At 46.9% G+C, this 22,077-nt stretch overlaps 1 protein-coding gene across 1 annotated transcript in view; it reads left to right on the top strand.

Moving 5' to 3' along the window:
• The window catches only part of CGNL1 (cingulin like 1), a 184,715-nt gene that overhangs the window by 146,715 nt on the left and 15,923 nt on the right, over positions 1-22,077 (top strand). The window contains exons 9-13 of the mRNA XM_066344509.1: positions 5,110-5,310; positions 6,546-6,650; positions 13,831-13,983; positions 15,096-15,266; positions 19,490-19,651. Of these exons, the coding sequence (XP_066200606.1) occupies positions 5,110-5,310; positions 6,546-6,650; positions 13,831-13,983; positions 15,096-15,266; positions 19,490-19,651 (792 nt within the window). The remainder of the gene's footprint in view (positions 1-5,109; positions 5,311-6,545; positions 6,651-13,830; positions 13,984-15,095; positions 15,267-19,489; positions 19,652-22,077) is intronic.

The raw sequence follows: 22,077 nt of genomic DNA, 5'->3' as shown, positions 1-22,077 counted from the left end.
TCCTCTTCCCATTTTTTTATTGGATTGTTTGTTTGTTTGTTGTTGAGTTTTATGAGTTCTTTGTATATTTTGGATATTAGGCCCTTATCTGAGCTATTGTTTGAAAATATCATTTCCCATTTAGTTGGCTTTCTGTTTATTTTGTTATCAGTTTCTCTTGCTGAGCAAAAACTTCTTAGTCTGATGTAGTCCCATTCATTAATTTTTGCCTTCACTTCTCTTGCCATTGGAGTCAAATTCATAAAATGCTCTTTAAAACCCAGGTCCCTGAGTTGAGTACCTATGTCTTCTTCTATGTACTTAATTGTTTCAGGTCTTATGTTTAGATCTTTGATCCATTTTGAGTTAATTTTTGTACAGGGGGAGAGACTGTAGTCCAGTTTCATTCTTTTGCATGTGGCTTTCCAGTTTTCCCAGCACCATTTATTGAAGAGGCTTTCTTTTCTCCATTGTGTGTTGTTGGTCCCTTTATCAAAAATTATTTGACTATATATATGTGGTTTTATTTCTGGACTTTCTATTCTGTTCCATTGGTCTGAGTGTCTATTTTTCTGCCAATACCATGCTGTTTTGATTGTCGTGGCCCTATAATAGAGTTTGAAGTCAGGTATTGAAATGCCCCCAGCTTCATTCTTTTTCTTTAGGATTGCTTTGGCTATTCGGGGTTTTTTATAGTTCCATATAAATCTGATGATTTTTTGCTCTATTTCTTTAAAAAATGTCATTGGAAGTTTGATGGGAATTGCATTAAATTTGTATATTGCTTTGGGTAATATAGCCATCTTGATTATATTTATTCTTCCTAGCCAAGAACAAGGTATATTCTTCCATCTCATTATATCTTTTTCGATTTCCCTTAACAATGGTTTATAGTTTTCATTATATAAGTCCTTTACATTCTTTGTTATGTTTATTCCTAAGTATTTTATTTTTTTTGTTGCAATCGTGAAGGGGATTATTCTTTTGAGTTCCTTCTCAGTTGTTTCATTGTTGGCATATAGAAAGGCTATTGACTTCTGTATGTTAATTTTGTATCCTGCGACCTTACTGTATTGGCTTATTGTTTCTAGTAGTCTTTTTGTGGATTCTTTGGGGTTGTCGATGTATAGGATCATATCATCTGCAAAAAGTGATACCTTTACTTCTTCTTTTCCGATATGGATGCCTTTTATTTCTTTGTCTTGTCTGATTGCTCTGGCTAGAACCTCTAGTACCACATTAAATAAGAGTGGAGAGAGTGGACAACCCTGTCTTGTTCCTGATTTAAGGGGGAAAGCCTTCAGTTTAGTGCCATTTAATATGATGTTAGCTGATGGTTTATCATATATGGCCTTTATCATGTTGAGATATTTTCCTTCTATACCCATTTTGTTGAGAGTCTTAAACATAAAATTGTGTTGTATTTTATCGAAAGCCTTTTCTGCGTCTGTGATAAGATCATGTGGTTTTTGTTCTTTGTTTTGTTGATATGGTGTATTACATTAACCGTTTTACGTATGTTGAACCATCCTTGAGATTCTGGGATGAATCCCACTTGATCATGATGTATTATTTTTTTAATATGTTGTTGTATTCTATTTGCTAGTATTTTGTTTAGTATTTTAGCATCTGTATTCATTAGAGATATTGGTCTGTAGTTTTCTTTTTTTGTGCCATCCTTGCCTGGTTTTGGTATGAGGGTTATGTTGGCCTCATAAAATGTGTTTGGAAGTATTGCTTCTTCTTCAATTTTTTGGAAGACTTTGAGTAGAATAGGAACCAAGTCTTCTTTGAATGTTTGATAAAATTCGCTGGTATAGCAGTCAGAGCCTGGACTTTTATTTTTGGGGAGGTTTTTAATGTTTTTTTCTATTTCTTCTCTACTGATAGGTCTATTTAGGCTTTCTGCTTCTTCTTGACTCAGTCTAGGAAGGTTGTATTTTTCTAGGAATTTATCCATTTCTTCTAGGTTGTTGAATTTAGTGGCATAAAGTTTTTCAGAGTATTCTACAATAATTCTTTGTATATCTACGGTGTCCGTGGTGATTTCTCCTCTTTCATTTTGGATTTTGTTTATATGAGTTCTTTCTCTTTTTTCCTTGGTAAGTCTTGCCAAGGGTTTGTCAATTTTGTTGATCTTTTCAAAGAACCAGCTCCTTGTTCTATTAATTTTTTCTATAGTTTTTCTGTTCTCTAATTCATTTATTTCTGCTCTGATTTTTATTATGTCCTTTCTTCGGCTGGTTTTGGGTTGTCTTTGTTCTTCTTTTTCTAGTTCCTTAAGGTGGGAAGTTAAGTGGTTCACTTGGTTGTGCCCAATTTTTAATTGAGCTATTTATCTTTTTATTATTAAGAGTTCTTTCTCTATCCTAGATATGAGTCTTTTATCAGATACATGATTTGTAAATATTTTCTCTTATTCTATGCATTGTCTTTCATTTTCTCGATACTATCATTTGCAACACAGTTTTTAATTTAGATGAAATCTAATATATCTATATTTTTTTGTCACTTGTGCTTTTGGTATTGTGTCTAAGAAGGCTTTTGCCTAACCCAGGGTCACAAATATTTACTCCTATGTTTTGTCTTGTTTTTTTTTTTTAAAGAATTTTATAGTTTTAGTTCTGGCTGGTTGACTCAGTGGCAGAGCATCGGCCTGGCGTGTGGAAGTCCTGGGTTTGATTCCTGGCCAGGGCACACAGGAGAAGAGCCCATCTGCTTCTCCACCCTTCCCCGTCTCCTTTCTCTCTGTCTCTCTCTTCCCCTCTCATAGCCAAGGTTCCATTGGAGCAAAGTTGGCCCAGGCGCTGAGGACAGCTCTTTGGCCTCCACCTCAGGCACTAGAATGGTTCCAGCAGGAACAGAGCATCGCCCCCTGGTGGGCATGCCAAGTGGATCCCGGTTGGGCCCATGCGGGAGTCTGTCTGACTGCCTCCCTGCTTCTAACTTTGGAAAGATACAAAAAAAAAAAATTTATAGTTTTAGATCTTATATTTACATCTGTGATATATACATATTTTGAGTTAATCTTTGTACGTGAATCCATTTGTCCTAGCAGCATTTGTTGAAGACTGTTTTTCCCCATTGAATAGTCTTAGCATCCTTGTTGAAAATTGATTGGTGAGGGATTTAATTTTGGACTCCCAGTTTTATTCCATTTATCTATATGTACATCCTTACATAAGTACCAAACTGTCTTGATCACTGTATCTTTGCAGTGTCTTATCTTCGAATGGGCAAGTTAGGGCAGGAATGGGTAATCTAGCCTTTTTTCTTTCTTTCCCTGGTCTGACCTGTGATTGGAATCTTTGGATTCCTCTTTAAGCTTCCAGCCACACTTGATTTCTCATTCACCTTGTTGGTTTAAGTAGGACATAATGTCCACACAGTCCTGAGAAATCCCAGCTGCTGAGCCCGAGTTTTCCCGCTCAGTGTCAGCTGACTGCGTTCTGACTCAGTAGCTTGGCCCTGGGCTTCCCCGGGTGTATGGGATGAAACATTTGGGTTGTGAAACAAAGTACTGGTTTCTGAAGCTCTCTAATTGGCTTCGTTCAGGATACTACAGCTTACTGTGCCTTTAAAAGATTCAAAGCTCTTTCTGAATGGCTACAGAAGCAAGCAAGCGATCCGATCCGGCAGACAGCTCTCCCAGGTGGGCCGCGACACAGCGGAACCTTGCCCTCCCTGGGCCTGCCGCTCCTTGCAGGCGTTTGCATCGCTGTTTTGTGAGCATTAAGTGTGCTAATACTGGCGTCATTGTAGTGGTGGAGAAATGGAAGGCGAGAGATCTGCTGGGAGAGGTGGGATTCTGGACAAGGCCACTTAATCACTTCAAGCGACTGAGCCAAAAAATTAAAAGTCTCTGTGACATCTGGAACTAACAATCACTCTCCTGTAATTGTTGCCATTCCTTTTTGTTAGGACTTGTGTGCAGCACAAGGTCACGTTCAGGTAATAAATATGATAGTACCTAGAGCCTGCACTGTATCATAATTTAAGCAAATTTTAATTTCCTGATTTGTATTGGACATTAAAAAAAACTACTATACACAAAAACTCTCCTTCATCAAGGGTGGGGCCCTGCCTCTGATGGGGGTTCAGAGAGGTGAACTCACCAGAAGGCAGTGGTTACAGGGTAGAGAACAGTTTCTGGATTCAGCCTGCCTGAATGCATTTCCTCCTAAATGAACATGGACAAGTTCCTTAATCTACTCAAGTCTCAGTTTCTTTGTCTTTGAAATGGTGGTAAGAATAGTGCCAACGTCCTGGAGTTGTTTACAGGTTGAGAACTGGCGTAAGCCTCAGTGTTTACTGAGCACCTTCTAACTCACTCTCCTGATTGCCGGATTTTATCTTTCCTTCTTGCACACACAAGAGCCTCCTCTGGACGTCGAGGACTTAATCCAGGCAAGGGTTAACAAACTTTTTCTGTAAAGGGCCAGATTAGTATACATTAGATTTCGTGACACCATAGGCCTTGTGGTCTCGGCCACAATGCGTCACTGCTGTTATAGCAGGAAAATAACCACAGACAGTGCATCCATGAACAGGCATGGTGGTATTTCAGTCATACTGTACATTTTTTCATAGCAGGTGGTGGGCAGGACTTGGCCTGCCTGCTGTATTGTGTCAACTTCTTGCTTAGCATAGTGCCTGGCTCATGGTGTTTTTTTTTTTAATTCATTGAGAGGAGGGGAGGTAGAAGACAGACTCCTGTATGCACTCCGAAAGGGAACCACCCGGCAAAGCCCACTAGGGGACGATGTTCTGCCCATCTGGGTCATTGCTCTGTTGCTCAGCAATGAGCTCTTCTTAGTGCTTGAGGTGGAGGCCATGAAACTATCTTCAGTGCCCGGAGCCAACTTGCTCCAATTGAGCCATGGCTGCAGGAGGGGAAGAGAGAGAGAGAGAGAGAGAGAGAGAGAGAAGCAAGAGGGGGAGGGGTGGAGAAGCAGATGGCGCTTCTCCTGTGTGCCCTGGCCGTAAATCGAACCTGGGACTCCTGCACTCCAGGCCGACACTCTACCACTGAGCCAACTGGCCAGGGCTCATATGGTGGGTTTTTAATTAGCGTTAGCCATCCTCGGAGCTGGCACTGCCCCTTGACACTGGTTTCCATGTTTGTAACAGAATGTTGAAGTCCTGGCCAGTCGGAACCCCACTTTGGAGCGGACCCAGGCTGCAGAGCAGGTGCAGGCTCTGGAGGAGGAGAAGAAGAGGCTGCAGGGAAGCCTGGCAGAGCTGGAGCAGAGCGCCGCCCGGCTTCAGAGGCAGCTGGCTGATATCAAAGGTGATGAAGCCAAAGCGAAGGAGACCCTCAAGAAGTACGAGGTGAGGCTTGTGGGCCCTGCACCCAGCGTGGGCAGCTGCGGAGCCTTCCTCCCCGTGCGAGCAGTTTCAGAAGTGGGAAGGGATTGTTATAATTTAGTAGGAAAGGTTGAGGCCCTGGCCGGTTGGCTCAGTGGTAGAGCGTCGGCCTGGTGTGCAGGAGTCCCGGGTTCGATTCCCGGCCAGGGCACACAGGAGAGGCGCCCATCTGCTTCTCCACCCCTCCCCCTCTCCTTCCTCTCTGTCTCTCTCTTCCCCTCCCACAGCCAAGGCTTCATTGGAGCAAAGTTGGCCCGGGCACTGGGGATAGCTCTGTGGCCTCTGCCTCAGGCGCTAGAATGGCTCTGGTTGCAACAGAGCGACGCCCCAGATGGGCAGGGCATCGCCTCCTGGTGGGTGTGCCAGGTGGATCCTGGCTGGGCGCATGCGGGGAGTCTGTCTGACTGCCTCCCTGTTTCCAACTTCAGAAAAATACACACACACAAAAAAAGGAAGGTTGAAGCCCTCGTGTCTGTGCCCTTTCTGCAAACCCTTCCTTCGTTTTCTCAGCAGGTGGTTTGACTAGGAACTGAGCTTCTCCCGAGGCCCAGGAACAGGGCTGATGGAGTCAGGATAGGGAACGCATGTGCAGGAATTCCACTTGCACAGATATCAGACACGCGCAACTCGTTGACACTGAGCAGAGGCCTCTGCACACCTGAACAGGCCATCTTAGCACCACCATCCGGTCCATTCTCTCTCATGACTATTTCTTCTTGTAACCCACAGCTGACGGTTTTTGAAGCTGCAAACCAATTTGACAAAGCGATTCTGTGGTTTGCAAGGTTTCTAGAGGTGGGAGGCTGTTTGCAAGAGACGGGTGCTGATGGCAGCTGCCAGTAAAGAGGGGACAGAAGAAATGTAAAGGGAGATGTGTTCCAACAGAGCTTCTCCAAACGGTCGTCCTCCAGAATCGCCTGGAAGCCTTTTCTGAAACTCTGTGTGCCTGAGTTTATTCAGTACCTGTGCCGGGGGCAAGGCTGCATATTTGTATTTTTAGAAACCCACCCCAGGGGATTCAGACATGCACGTGTGGTAGGGTCCGGAACCACCGGTGGGCACACATGTCCAGGAACATGGCTGCTGTGTGCCGTCGTGGACCTGCTGGCTGAGAGTACGGCGCCTCCCTCCCTCCTTCCACCCAGCCTCCCAGCCACCGCACACGTCTGAGTGCACACTCACCCCCTGCTTCATTGTAGGAGGAGACTCGGCAATTAGAGGAGGCCCTCCTGCGTGCAAGGAAGGAAGAAAAAGAAGCCACGGCAGCCCGACGGGCCCTGGAGAGCGAGCTCGAAGGAGCTCAGGTAAACACTGAGGGCTGTCGTCTCCGCGCCTCACACAGGGAGCCCGAGAAGCACACTCGGGGAGACCCGTACAGACTGCCTTCTAGGGAGCCCCTTTCTGATCATAACCACCCTGAGCTCAGGTTAGCCATCTGGAGCACTGCTCTTAGCTGGGGGACATTTGGTGATAGCTGGAGACATTTTGGGTGTCACAGTAGGGGAGATGATGGTGACATCTAGCGGGTCAAAGCTGGGGACACAGCTAAACATCCTACAGAGCACAGGACAGCCCCCATAGCAATGCATTATTTGGCGCCAAATGTCAGTAGTATTGAGGTGGAAAAATCCTGGTGTAGATGTTAAAGAGCTTAACAGCTTTCCAAAGATAAAGTCTGAATTGTGGGAGAAGGCTGGGCAGGGTCGGCTCCGGGCAGCGTGGAGCTGGCTGGCTGGCAGCAGCCAGTTTCTCTCTGCTCTGGGCAAGTGGACTCCGCAGGGTGCAGTCCTCAGAGATGGTTTTAAAAGGAGCAGGAGGAAGTCATTTTCTTGAAATTAAGTAGCTATCTCTATTCAACATCAATAGATTCTTAGAAAATTAGCTTTTCCTATTTGAAGGTTGATTGAAGTACATTCTTAAAAAAACAGTCTGCAGCATAGTTCTAAATTGATTTTGCACAGTGACCTCCATGTGATCCAGGTGTATCCTTCCTTCTACCTGCTTTCAGGATTTAAAGAGCCAACCCCAAGCATCCTTCTGGCAAGTTTCTGTAATAGATTCACTCAGGTCCCCTATAATCAGCAGTCTCTGACTTCTTTCTGGCTTTGGACAGAGACCTTGTTTTGTATATAGTAAAAGCCTTGTGTCCTGAGTGTGATGAGTGAGCGTCCTTGCTTTGGATTTCCTGCTCTAATGCTCTCCCTTTCCCCCTCCCCCTTTCCCCTACTCCTATTCTCCTCCCCCTTTCCCTCTCTCCCTCCTTTGCTCTCTCCCTTTCCCCACCCCTCTTCCCCTCCCCTCCTTCTCTCCCCTCTCTCCTCCCCCTCTCCTTCCTTCCTTCCTTCCTTTCTTCCTTCCTTCCTTCCTTCCTTCCTTCCTTCCTTCCTTCCTTCCTTCCTTCCTTCCTTCCTTCGTTTCCCTCCCTCCCTCCTTCCCTTCCTTTTTTTTTTCCACCATCCATCCACCCAACATCCATCCACCCACCCATACATCCACCCATTCACCCACACATACATCCACCCATCTATACATACATACATACATACATACATACATCTATCCATCCATTCATCTATCCACCCACCCACCCAACAATCCACCCATTACCCACTTACCCATCCATCATCCATTGAGATCTTTGTAACAAACTCATGTTCAGTTAATTTTGTGTGGATGGCAATTTCACTGTGCTGCTATTTAAGTCTTATGGTGGCTACCACATAGCTGCCAAGATGTGGGGTCTAAATTTGTGAGCTAGTTGGAGATAGAGAGGAGAAACATTTGTATTCTACAGGGACAAAAATCCTCACTTTCATGTCATGCGCACATGGAGCACTGGGGGGAGGGGGGGGGCCACCTGTTTCAGGATCTCAGTCTTCATTGTCCTTTGGTCAAACTCGAAAGTTTCACACAAAATGGAAGTAGTTCACTAATTATGACTCCAGGCTCAGGAGAGAAAAGAGACGGCCTAAAGCCCTGAAGATGTTAATGGGCCCTGCCCACATCCACCTCTGGATCCTGGCCTTGGAAGCTATCCCTCGCGTTCCTTTTCTTCCAGCCTATTTTCCCGGGTTGTTGAGATGGTGAGAGTGCTTCTGAGTGGTGTGTGGCCATCCTAACACAATCCAACAGGAATTTTAAAAGGGCCCAGCCATCTCACCATAGTTAATCTGCATTATCTGGTCTTGAAAGTAGCGCTGTGAAAAATGCATCATCACCCTGAAATCCTTTGTTTTCTCTAAAATTTGGAAGCAGATAATCAGCTCCTTTAGTTCCTCTGTCTGCAATGGAAGGAGGGCTTCACCCTGAGAGGATGAGGAAAGAATCGCTGGGTTTTGTTTTTTTCACATATGCATTTTACATTTCAAAATCTTTTTGTCCTTAGCAACCTGTTGCATCTTCATGTATGATATATTTCTTTATAATAGCTGAAGATCATGTGAACCTAGGTCTGATGTTATGAATCAGTCAGAACATGGCAGAGGGTCCTAACGATGTTGTGTTTGGTTTGCTCGACCCCCCCCCCCCCCCCAGTGGTTTAGGGCTGTGCTGCTGTGCAGATCTGCATGAACTTCATTCAAGCCAGAGGCATCTATGATTCATTTGAGAAGTGGCATCTGCAGATGGGGAAGTGAAGAAACCTTTTCTGGAGATGCCATAGGGAGGAATAGGATTTATCTTCTGCATACCGTCATCTCCCCTCATTAGGCTTGTGTGTATTGAGACAGCAGAAGGAGAGAGCCCCCCATGCTTCCACTCTTGCAGCCCATGGATAGGGTATGGCAAGGGCTCTGAAAGGACCAGCTTCCTCCTGATCAGCCTCTCATTCCTTAAGCCTTTAGGCTCACCTGCTACTACTTGGTTAATGTTAATATGGACGAAGCATGGTGTAGGGCTGGGTGCCATGGTCATGCAGGTTCCGATTGGATTTGGGCAGATGGCAAAGGAACTGTGGAGCTGGAGAATGGGACCATTCCATTTATTAGAGCAGGGGTCCCCAAACTACGGCCTGCGGGCCGCATGCAGCCCCCGGAGGCCATTTATCCGGCCCCCGCCGCACTTCCGGAAGGGGCACCTCTTTCATTGGTGGTCAGTGAGAGGAGCATAGTTCCCATTGAAATACTGGTCAGTTTGTTGATTTAAATTGACTTGTTCTTTATTTTAAATATTGTATTTGTTCTCATTTTGTATTTTTACTTTAAAATAAGATATGTGCAGTGTGCATAGGGATTTGTTCATAGTTTTTTTTTTATAGTCTGGCCTTCCAATGGTCTGGGGGACAGTGAACTGGCCCCCTGTGTAAAAAGTTTGGGGACCCCTGTATTAGAGTCTCCTAAAGGTGGGTAAGCAAGCAGGCAGGGAAAACTGCTTCCTCCTCTCTCTGAGGACTCATGAGCAAAAGGGAGGGGGGAACCCCTTCTACGAACAATAGCAAAAAATGGCCCCTCCCAATGGCAGCAGGCAGTCCACAATTTAAAATCTGTCGCCCTGAAGGCAAGCACCTGCAGCCTTACTAGATAGACTATACACATGTGGTGCTGCCCTATGCGAATGCACCAATCAGGCAAAGTGCAAGCGAGCAAGCCTAACACACTTGTTTGCCCAACACAGCACCTTACTCAGTCATGTAGTAAAAGGCTTTGCATCCATTGATGGACGATGGGCCCTAAACTCCAGGACACTCACTTACATAGTCACTGACTTTGTGTTTTTGACTTTCCAAGTTTCATAAATTTTCCCCAAGCTTTAATCCCAGTATTAGCAATGGGTTTGTGTAAGGCCCATGCCCATCGCCATCATGGCCATGCAGGTTCCCATTGGATTCGGGCAGACGGCAAAGGAACTGTGGAGCCAGAGGGTGGTGGGCCATTCTGTTTATTAAAAGTCTCGTAATGGCAGACAAGCAAACAGGCAGGGCAAACTGCTTCCCTTTCTATCAGGGCTCCCAAGCCCCAACTTGGTCTCCCGTTCCACACCCCAGACTCGTTGTCCAGACTCACCCTCCGGACTTCGAGGCCTCCACAAGCCTCAGCAAGGCTTTGTCTCTCTCTCTTTCTGCACTCTTTTGTAAAACAGGCTGGGGAAAAAACCCCTTCTCCATCAAACAATAGCAACAGTGGCCCCTCCCAAGCAGGAAGGCAATCCTCAATTTGCAATCTGCCGCCCTGAGGGCAAGCTCTGGTAGCCTTCCATAGACTGTGTACACATGGTGCTGCCCCAGTACAATCGAGCAAGCATAAAAAAGCCTGTGTTTACCAAACAGCTTGTGTTGCTGGGCTTGGAACTACAGTCATGTAGTTACGAAGCATTTTACCCCTAATTCCTAAATGCATAGTTGCCAGCTTTGCTGCTTGTCACATGAATGCAGGACACCTTTTCTCAGCAGTGATGTATTGGAACATATACAACATTTCTAAATTTTAGGGTACAGTATTAGAATTACCTGAGTAATGTGCAGGTGCAAATTTGCGGGCCCCATGCTGAGAAAGAATTGTGGATTCCATAAGGAAGGGCTAGAATCTGCATTTTAAGTAAGGAGTATTCCACTTGCTTGGTGATTCTGATATTAGGAATCTTTAGACTGCCTTTGGGGATAGATATTAATTTTCAAACAATGAGTTTTTATCGTATGCCTAACAGTGAGTCTGGGCTGAGACATAGTTGATCAGCTAAAAGGCCGAGAAGGGACTGGCCCATGGGACACACCCAGATAGATAATCTGTGCCTTGCCTTCTTACCTGTCTTACTGCCCTGCAAGAGAAGCAGGCGTAGGAGAACTATTTTAAAAATAATGTAGCCAAAACTATTAGTAAAATGTGTGTGTGTTGAGGGGGTGGGGTGGGGTGCTGGCTGGGCCCCAGGCCCAGAGTGGCTGAGCCTTGGTCTGCAGTAGAGGCAGGGGTCGGAGTTCGAGGCCAGCCCTGCGGGAGCCAAGGGTCAGGCCAAATGCACACACCCCGTGGAGGCTGAGTGTGGAGCCGGGGCATCTTGTCTGCTGTCCTGGAGCTGCTGGGATCGGGGTCCAGGAGAAGGAAAAAGAGAGGCTGGTATGCCCTGTAGGGCCAGGGCTTGAGCTGTGTCATGAAGGTTCTGTGGGAAGCTGTTGATCCCCCTCTGTTTTTATACTTTTGTTTTTCAAGAATTTACATTTTGAGACACATGTTTCTGAGAGTTTTCTCCCACAGAAAACTGGGTGCTCCCCTTTGCCCCCCACACCACTAAATCAACCGCAGACAGATCCCAGGCAGTGACCCTGCCTCCGGTGTGTGCCCAGCTGGGCTGTGGTGGGAAGTACTGCTACAGCTAGTGCTCGACTTATGACCACGATTGGTTCCGACAGACCGGTCGTAACACGATTTGGTTGTAAGTTGAGTAGGCTATATGTACAGTACTGTGAAGTGATGTTATAAAAATCTTTAAGTCATATTTTATCATAATTTTCTTTCATTATTGTTATATATCAGAATTTTCTTTGTTCATTTTATGCCATTTGTATCATCTCTACACCATTTTTTTTTCTTATTTTTATATTCATCAGGTTTAAGTAAAACACTGCCTTACCAGTACAACTGGTTTCATATTTGCAAAGACAATTTCCTGTTGGTAGACATCTTGGGAGGGGTTTGATGAAAAATATCCGAGACACAAAACACAAATTGCTGTACCGAGTCTGGGATAACAGTTGAAACGGTGCACGCGGAGATGGTAGTGCTGCCGGAAGCTGGTCCGCACTGTCGGACGCCCAGCTGGGCAATGCTTGCGCTGCCAGACATGGAGCAGTCGTGGCGAGCGATTGTGGTCGTAAAGTCGAATGGTTGTAAGTTGCATAGGTCGTAAGTTGATCAGTATTTGTAATTGTGCCACAAGAATGTCTGATTACTTTTCTTTAGCACCTTTCCCCCCACCCACCTTGGTTGATTTTGGTTCCCCGTAGCAAATATCACCGGAAGCCTGGCTGCTGGGTTGGCTGTTTTATTGCATGCCGCCCCATCGGAGTCAGAGGGGTAAGAAAGGCTCCCATAGATGGCTTTTTGGTTCCAGGTCAGGTGGTGGCCCACAGAGCTGTTTCCGTGCTCCGCAAACCAGCAGTGCCTGGTGATTTGGGAGTGTTTTCAAGCAGCTTGTATGTAAACTGTTAAGTACTGTAAACATATAAACCATTGTCAATACCCAGCCTCCACAGGGACACAGACTGGGGAGGTTCTAAGCAGCACCTGTACCAACCCATACTCAGCCCTCAGCACCAAACACTGTCCGGATGACCCAGCCCACGTTTGGGCCCTGCTGCCCATTCCGAGCTGGGCCTCTTCTTGACATTGTCACACCAGTGGGTCTCAGCACTCAGCCATGTAAAGAAGCCACTATAACCTTCCTAAGATATTTTAGGATTTTGTTTAGAATTGCATGTTTTTTTATAAAAAGGGCTTCAATCTATAGAAGGTTGTGAGAGGAGACTCCAGGGAAACCCAGGGAAAATGTCATGCCCAAGGTGGGGTTTTTTTGTTTTTTTGTTTTTTTTTACAGAGACAGAGAGAGATTCAGAGAGAGGGATAGACAGGGACAGAGAGATGAGTAGCATCAATCATTAGTGTTTTTATTGCGCATTGCAACACCTTAGTTGTTCATTGATTGCTTTCTCATATGTGCCTTGACCATGGGCCTTCAGCAGACCGAGTAACCCCTTGCTGGAGCCAGTGACCTTGGGTCCAAGCTGGTGAGCTTTTGCTCAAACCAGATGAGCCTGCGCTCAAGCTGGCGACCTCAGGGTCTCGAACCTGGGTCTTCTGCATCCCAGTCTGACGCTCTATCCACTGCGCCACCACCTGGTCAGGCAAGGTGGTTTTATTTTATAGTGACTACTAGTATTTGCTGTTGATTCACTAATCCCTCATATGTAATTATTTTTCTGACTGATGTATCTTCCATTTACCACTTTCTAGTTGTCAAGTTCATCAGTCTATAGATTGCCAAGTTCTTTTTCTTCTGTGTATGAGTCCAAACCATGTATTCTGTTGATTACAATTCCCCTGTATCCAAGTGGACTCTTGGCCTATGGGCAGTGTTCTCTGTCCTGATAGATTCATTTTTAGGTGTTTTAATGGTAATGATCATCTGCAGAACTGAGCAAATTAAAGAATATTAGGTGCCATGCTGTGTGGCACAGGATATACACTGCCACGTAGGTTTAGGTTGGTCTCATGTATAACTCTACCTCCGTTTTCAAGCATGAGCAATCAGGTTTTCGGACCCTACCCTGAATTGCCACGTGGGCTGTTTCCCACCCTTCATGTATGTTTTTGGCTAAGTCACCTTGGTCTCTGAATTTCGGAAGCAGGAACGCCCTTGTGTCCTGTGATGGCTCTGTATCACTGACATAGAAGGTTTGAGCGCTATGTGACGTGGTCGTGAAGCTCCTGCTGGGCCTGTTCTCACAGCTGACCTGGTAGGTAGATGACAACACTGTCCTTACCCTGCCATCTGCAGAGAAGTCTGAGTCGGGCCACCCAGGAGCAGAAGCAGTTGTCAGAGAAGCTAAGAGATGAGACGGAGCAGAAGGAGCAGTTAAGGAAACTGAAGAACGAAATGGAGAATGAGCGGTGGCACCTTGACAAGACCATCGAGAAACTGCAGAAGGAGGTGAGGGAGCGAGAGGAGGTGAGGGAGCGAGAGGAGGTGAGGGAGCGGGAGGAGGTGAGAGCGGGAGGAGGTGAGGGAGCCGGAGGAGGTGAGGGAGCGGGAGGAGGTGAGGGAGCGGGAGGAGGTGAGGGAGCGGGAGGAGGTGAGGGAGCCGGAGGAGGTGAGGGAGCGGGAGGAGGTGAGAGCGCGGGAGGAGGTGAGGGAGCGGGAGGAGGTGAGGGAGCGGGAGGAGGTGAGAGCGCGGGAGGAGGTGAGGGAGCGGGAGGAGGGGAGGGAGCGGGAGGAGGTGAGGGAGGGGGGGAGGTGAGGGAGCGGGAGGAGGTGAGAGCGCGGGAGGAGGTGAGGGAGCGGGAGGAGGTGAGGGAGCGGGAGGAGGTGAGGGAGGGGGGGAGGTGAGGGAGCGGGAGGAGGTGAGGGAGGGGGGGAGGTGAGGGAGCGGGAGGAGGTGAGGGAGGGAGGAGGTGAGGGAGGGAGGAGGTGAGGGAGCGGGAGGAGGTGAGGGAGCGGGAGGAGGTGAGGGAGCGGGAGGAGGTGAGGGAGGGAGGAGGTGAGGGAGCGGGAGGAGGTGAGGGAGCGGGAGGAGGTGAGGGAGCGGGAGGAGGTGAGGGAGGGAGGAGGTGAGGGAGCGGGAGGAGGTGAGGGAGCGGGAGGAGGTGAGGGAGCGGGAGGAGGTGAGAGCGCGGGAGGAGATGAGGGAGCAGGAGTGGTGGGGGAGCATGTGGAGGAGAGGGTGTGGGGTGAACGCCTGGCTTGGGACCCAGCCCGCCCTGAGGGCCTGATGTTCCTAGGTGAACCTGCAGGGATGTGTAAGCACAGATGTGTCAGGGATCTCACTCAGATCCCCTGAAACAGCTCTTTGGACTTTTTGAGAATCCCAGATATAGAGAAATGGGTCTAGAATATGCCAATACCCTCCAGATTCCAGGCCTAGCTCCTGCTTCCCAGTTTGAGGTGATTGGATGGCCCATGACTAGGCACTTTGCAGTCTTTGGGGGAGGCTGTCAGAGAAAGGAGAGGAGGTATGATCTGTGTTTAGAGGGGACCCGAGCCTACCTTCCTGGCCCCAGGTGGAACATCTCAGGATGGGCTCACACCTGTGTCACCTCTTCCAGATGGCCGACATTGTCGAGGTGTCCCGCACGTCAACACTGGAGCTGCAGAACCAGCTGGATGAGTACAAGGAGAAAAATCGCAGGGAGCTGGCCGAAATGCAAAGGCAGCTGAAGGAGAAGACCCTAGAGGCAGAGAAGTTCCGTCTGACTGCCGCGAAGTTGCAGGAGGAGGTAACGCCTGGCCAGAGCTGGTCCTGGTCCTCCCTCTTCTGAGCTTCCTTACTGCCTGGGAGACTCCCCTAGGAGAGACTCGGGGAGACTCTCCAGACAGCGTTTGTGCTTGATTCCTCAGTCTTAACCCTCTGGGTAGTTACATGGGGCAAATGGCATTCTAAGACACGGCGGTCCCAGAGTCTCTGAGGTGAAATTGTTAAAACTGTAATTTGACAGTTTTCTTGATTAATCCAAGATTTTCTGCCTAAAAAGTTTAGCTGCCATTTATGGGACACCAGTGGTGTGCTCAGCTGTATACAAATGATTTATATGTATTAATGTTTTAATTTAATCCTAGGACAAGGATTATAACCATGGTTTTCTTTTTATTTTCCCATTCGTTTAGAAAAGATAGACTTTTATTGGAGTGGAACTGGTAGACAAGAGTTTCAGAACAATAATGGAGACAAAAAGAGATCTTCAGGAATATATGTGTATGGAAATTATTAAAACATATTCTTGTTTATATATTGGAGAATAATAGAGCAAAGTAACCCAAATGTTAGTTCCCTCAGTCTTGATTTCTAAAGAAATGAGAAAAATAAAGAGAATGGTTTTAATTAATTTAATGAAAAGCTGAAGACTCTAATATGCAGATACAGTGATACTGACTTCTAGCTCTGTTTCTTGCCATCTGGGTGACCTTGGGCATATTACCCTAATTTTCTGAGCATCTGTCCCTACCTCTTTAAAAATATACAAAATAATAATGATTTAATAAAATTAAATAACATGTGGGACTATGTAACAGAGGGTCTGTGTAACCTGGATACAAATTTTATTATTTTTTATTCTAAGTCTTACTTTTTTTTTTTTCATAAGCAGTGCCAAGAGCACTAAGAGTTCACAGGACAACACGTTTTTCTTTAAAAAAACAAACAGTATCTTTGATGTTCAAAGAAAAGTCGCCCATGAGTCAGTGTTGAAAGTGTGTGGAAGAACAATGGCTATTTATTACAGACTTCTTGCACAGTTCTGAAAGGATCCTGATAACAGATCCGCTCTGGCGCAGGGTCATGTGAAGACTGAAATTAGCTTATTGACATCACAGTTCTTTTTGGCATTAAAAAAAAATCATTTTCATTTCTACAGCAAGTGGGCAGGGGGATTCGGGTATTTGCCAGGCTACCAACAAACACCAGGCATGCACTTTTGATCTTAGAAAATTACGGTGTCTGGGTGAGCCCTGCAAACAGCTTCCGTGGCTTTTTCTGTCATGGTGGTTCTGCTGGGGTGTTCAGATGAGAAGGAACCTTAGGGAGCTAGTTAGATAAGGAGACCGAGGTCCCCAGAGATTACTAAAGGCCAGATGGAGACCGGTGTTGTCTAGAAAAGAGCACTAATTCAAAAAAGGATTCTTTAGGATGAAAACAAAGATAGCCTTTCTTAGATTTTCTCGGGGGCAAAGCCCTGTGAGAGTTTCCATCTGAGTGGCAGAAGCGGACACCTCATCATTCTAAAAGGGAATGACAGATACCCTCCTGAATCAAACTGCGGAAGGCATGGAGTTGGTTAAGACAAAAGTCTTTGACCACCTCAGGATCACGCTGGATCCTCGAAAAGCTCAAGCTCAACTGTGGTCACTGCTCCCCATCCTAAGTGAAAAACAAAACCGAACCACAAAACGATAGGTCCATCCTAAGTGCTGCCATACTTGCCATCTTTGCTTTGAGGGAAACAGACATTTTACCTATTTTGCCTTTGGTGTGGAGCTAGGAAAGTTCCGATGTAGATGATCTTGAAAGAATTAAGACTTAGAATTTATGGTTGTTCAGTTTATTGTCTAAATCTCACTTAGCGAAAGGCAGTTCTAACTATGTAAAGGCAGCACAAGAAGGTTCAAAAGTTATTTGCTTACTTGTGATTCCAGACACTGTACAGTTATGCTGGTGAGCATAATACTTATCAGGTACTGTTAGTCTGCCCGAGCCCTGGAGAGATGTTCCAAGGACAGCCTGTGAGTGGTATGGTCAGAACGTGCGAGGAAGTGGGCTGAGGGGCTGCCTGGGTTCGGGAAGGACACCAACAAGGAGACACAGGCTCTACAGTCACCTATCGTCTCTCTGACTCTCAAACCATGTTCTTTTCTGGTATTCCTTCATTAGATTTGCATACCAGCTCTATAAAGTAGATTTTAAAATTATCCCAATATTGCAAATTAGGAAACTGAGGCACGGAGACATTATATTTTTAACTTTCTTTAAGAGAGATTTGTAGCCTGACCAGGCGGTGGCACAATGGATAGACCGTCGGACTGGGATGCGGAGGACCCAGGTTCGAGACCCTGAGGTCGCCAGCTTAAGCACAGGCTCATCTGGTTTGAGCAAAGGCTCAACAGCTTGAGGCCAAGGTCGCTGGCTCAAGCAAGGGGTCACTCCATCTGCCATAGCCCCCAGGTCAAGGCACATATGAGAAAGCAATCAATGAAAAACAAAAGAGACTAAGGAGCTGCATCGGAAGAATTGATACTTCTCATCTCTCTCCCTTCCTGCCTGTCTGTCCCTCTCTCTGTCTCTCTCTGTTCCTGACACACACACACAAAAGAGAGAGAGATTTGTAATGTTCTACGGTAAAGTGCACCGTCCTTTGCCAAAGACTGTCCAGCATCCTTTTCTCGTGGGGTGATGTTCACTTTGTGCTTTTACTCAGCTTCATTCCATGGTCATCTCTTCCCTCGGCCCCACCAGGACCAGGCCGTGGTGTTCATCAGGAGAGGTCTTCTTCACGGCTGTGCTATCTCTATAGAAATGCCAAGTGATCCCATCAGCCACCAAGAGAGGAACACAGTTCTGAAAGTTTTCCCACTGGTCTTCCTAAAGTAACCTATCTAGGTTCCCCGCTGCCACCCAGGACCATCTTTGGGGCTTTCCCTACCTTTCTGTGAAAATCACCCCCCAAAGAAGCTATTCTTTCACGGAGTTTTAATTATTATTATTATTATTATTTTTTTTATTGGTTGTGTTTTCAACCATCTCCAGGTGGGTAGGAAGTTGAGAACAAAACAGCCTTGGGCTTCACTGAATCTGTCAACACAGATGTTTCAGGAATACCTAGTGTGTGCAGCGGTGGGTCGTCCCTTTGGAAAACGGGACCATCCCTTGTGAATCAAGCTCTTTTGTCTTTTGCAGCCTTCAAAACTGTTAGTTTAGTGCCACCTTGTGGATGATAAGAGCACTGTCAGTTATGACCACTGATGACGTGATTTTTCTCCTAGTTTTCACCTAAAGGGCAGGTTTATATTATATTAGATTTCGTGCTTGCAGGTTGCCTTGGGGTAATTAATTTAGTTATTATTTCCCCCTAACTTTAAACTTCTGTTGAGATGATGCTGATCCAGGTGGGCAATCAGTTATACTCTGGAAAGCACTTATTTAGTTCAGTGGCTTCCAGTGTTTCTGATCATGACCCAAAGTAAGAAATACCTCTTGCACTGCAACCCAGTGATAAAGACACCCCTGCTGCCCTGGCCGGTTGGCTCAGTGGTAGAGCGTCGGCCTGGCATGCAGAAGTCCTGGGTTCGATTCCCGGCCAGTGCACACAGGAGAAGTGCCCATCTGCTTCTCCACCCCTCCCCCTCTCCTTCCTCTCTGTCTCTCTCTTCCCCTCCCGCAGCAAGGCTCCATTGGAGCAAAGATGGCCTGGGCGCTGGGGATGGCTCCTTGGCCTCTGCCTCAGGCGCTGGAGTGGCTCTGGTTGCAACAGAGCGACGCCCCAGAGGGGCAGAGCATCGCCCCTTGGTGGGTGTGCCGGGTGGATCCCGGTCGGGCACATGCGGGAGTCTGTCTGACTGTCTCTCCCCGTTTCCAGCTTCAGAAAAATACAAAAAAAAAAAAAAAAAAAAAAGACACCCCTGCTGAATATTTAGTACAGACGTTTCACAAAACATTATTTGCTTGTACTCTACTCTGAATATTTTTTGTCCTGTTGTATTTAATTTTAAAACACTGGTCAACATCTACTATATTGTATTTATAATACGGGTTGTTCCCTGTAGCTGGAACCCCCTCTCTTTTTACAGAAGGGGGCACGGAGGCCCCAAGGGCAGTGGCACTTGCTCAGGTCCTCTGCTGCCCAGTAGTGGGGTCCACCCGACCCTCCTCGGGCTCTGCTTGCACACGGTCCGCCAAGATCTCTGTGCCCCTGGTGTGCCGCAGCTGAGCGCCAACCCCTTCTCGTTCTAGACGCGCCTGATGGAGGAGGAGTTACGGGACTACCAGAGGGCTCAGGAGGAAGCACTCACGAAGAGGCAGCTTCTGGAGCAGACGCTGAAGGACCTGGAGTACGAGCTGGAGGCCAAGAGTCACCTCAAAGATGACCGGAGCAGACTCGTCAAGCAGATGGAGGTCTGTGGGCCGCGTGGGCGGCAGCAGGGCCTGTGGAGAGAGTGGAGCACGAGGGAAGCAATCTCTCTGCTCTTACCTCAGCCTCTGGGGAGTCTTCGATTTTTATTCTCTCAAACAGCCAGATGTTAGGAAGGTCATTTCCTGATCTGGGAAAGCTGGTAGTTCACAGACTCATTGGACATCAGTACTGGAAGGAGTGATGGAAGTAATTGAACCTAGTTTCCTCTTGCCTTGAGGAGGAAGCAGAACAGAATCCTACAGAGATTAGGTGCTTTTACAGAAGGGCACACAGAGGGCTCATGTTCTGTGTGCTGCTTTGGGCTGTGCTTTTGACTGCACGGGAGATGAGACTGCTGTAGATCTAGAGACGGGCCGAGCTGAGCTTTGGCTCCAAGCTGCCTCACTCCTAGGGACGCCCAGCACTCGCGGGCCACACCGCATGCTCCATTCTTGTTTGCTGATTTTGGCCCGTTTTCCCTTACCAATGACCCAGCTTTGCCAAAGCTAGCAGCCAACTTGCTCAGTTTACTTATGGACACACAGTATAAACACAGTTGAAGACAGTGTATCAGAAAGTGCTCAGCGGGGTCACCAGCTGGGGGTGAGCTGTTCTCGAGATGAAAAACACAACACGTTAGGAAAGTGAATCAAGTAATAGAATCTAAATATAAACAGCCCAGCAAGAATGACAGGAAAAACCTTAATATCAGTCTACCCGAATTTATAGAAAAGAACAATCCTCAAGAATAAAATCAACCCCAAACCAAAAAACACTCTCCAGTCGCCCACCCCGACCCTCCACATCCCAATGGGATTGAGAGAGGGAGAGACCTACTAACCAGCCTCAGAGCCTCGGGAGAAGTTAAAATCCTCAGGGTCGGAGAGTGCTCAAGGCCAGGGAGAGAGAGAGTATCGATTTAAAGTCAAGGGAACGTCCAATTCAACTTTGCAAATAAATAGAAATAATTTCTAAAGCCTCCGTGGGTTTTAACTTAGTAGCAGTTCATATCTAGAGAGTGATGTTTTAGCCACTAAAGATTTTTATAAATGGGCTGTTTTTAGAGGCTAGTATAACCTGGTTGTAGTTTTCTAGGATTGCTCTATATTTTTGCTATTGTCCTGGTTCTGATCTCATACTAGAGGAGGTCATTTTAAGGCAAGCTAAATTCAACCCAGTTGACTAGGAAGTAATTATTCTAGGCCCCAAACAGTTTGGTTAAACGCAAGCAAAAGCCTTGTCAGGCAGTGACGTAAGAGCCTTTGGTGTAACGACCCTTGGCCTGGCCCCTGAGCGCTCCTGCCGGGTTCTGTGCAGTACACATTGTAGGCAAGAAGAGGTGCTTTGAGCTAAACATTGGGCTGTCAGGGCACCTTCTAGAACAGGGGCCCCCAAACTACAGCCTGTGGGCCGCATGCAGCCCCCTGAGGCCATTTATCTAGCCCCCGCCGCACTTCCGGAAGGGGCACCTCTTTCATTGGTGGTCAGTGAGAGGAGCGCAGGATGCAGATGCCGCAAAGTGCAGAGTTGCTCATGTACAGTACTACTTCCCGGGAGGCAGGACGCACGTGTCACGGCTCAGGAAGCGCGTCATATGATGCACATCCGGTCTGCGGCTGCAGCGCCCCACATTGAAGTACTGGTCAATTTGTTGATTTAAATTTACTGGTTCTTTATTTTAAATATTGTATTTGTTCCCGTTTTGTTTTTTTTTTTACTTTAAAATAAGATATGTGCAGTGTGCATAGGGATTTGTTCATAGTTGTTTTTTATAGTCCGGCCCTCCAACGGTCTGAGGGACAGTGAACTGGCTCCCTGTGTAAAAAGTTTGGGGACCCCTGTTCTAGAATTTTTTGACTGAAAAGAACAGTTCCTTTTGTTAACTCAAGGTCTAGACGCAGTGGCGTAGCTAAGCTTCATTTATCCCTCTGTAATATTTTAGCTATTTCGCCACGAATTACAGAATGGATAGCTCTCCAGGTCCCACCCCGGGGAAGCACAGTGGAGGGGTGTTTCCTCCCCTAAGAGGCGGCTGGCATGGCGGTCTTGCTGTGACTAGTATCTCGCCTCTTCTTCACTAACATTTAAGTTAATTCTCAGGACTCCAGAGCTCTCTCAGCAATGAACATTTTCTGTAAACTCGGAAACTCAAGTGATAGTCCCATGTAAACGTGGCACTGTGGACCTGTGACTTCCAACTTGAGTGAAACTGGCCTGGGAGGAGTCGGGGACAACTGAACAAAAATGGGCTTTGGTGCAGGATTCAGTTGTCTGTCCTGAGTTGGACTTTGGGACTCTTGGCAACTAGGGGAGAGCTTTCTGGGCCCCTATAGATCTCAGTCAGTAAGAGGAGAGGCATTCACAGACAATGAGTCATTCCCATGCATTCTGTGACCTTTCTTTTTGGCACTTAGAGGGGCATCCATTG

This window comes from Saccopteryx leptura, chromosome 6 (genome assembly GCF_036850995.1).
Source record: "Saccopteryx leptura isolate mSacLep1 chromosome 6, mSacLep1_pri_phased_curated, whole genome shotgun sequence".
In the NCBI taxonomy this organism is placed as follows: domain Eukaryota; kingdom Metazoa; phylum Chordata; class Mammalia; order Chiroptera; family Emballonuridae; genus Saccopteryx; species Saccopteryx leptura.
The sequence above is the reverse complement of the archived record's forward strand: the minus strand, read 5'-3'. Positions and strand labels throughout refer to the sequence as shown.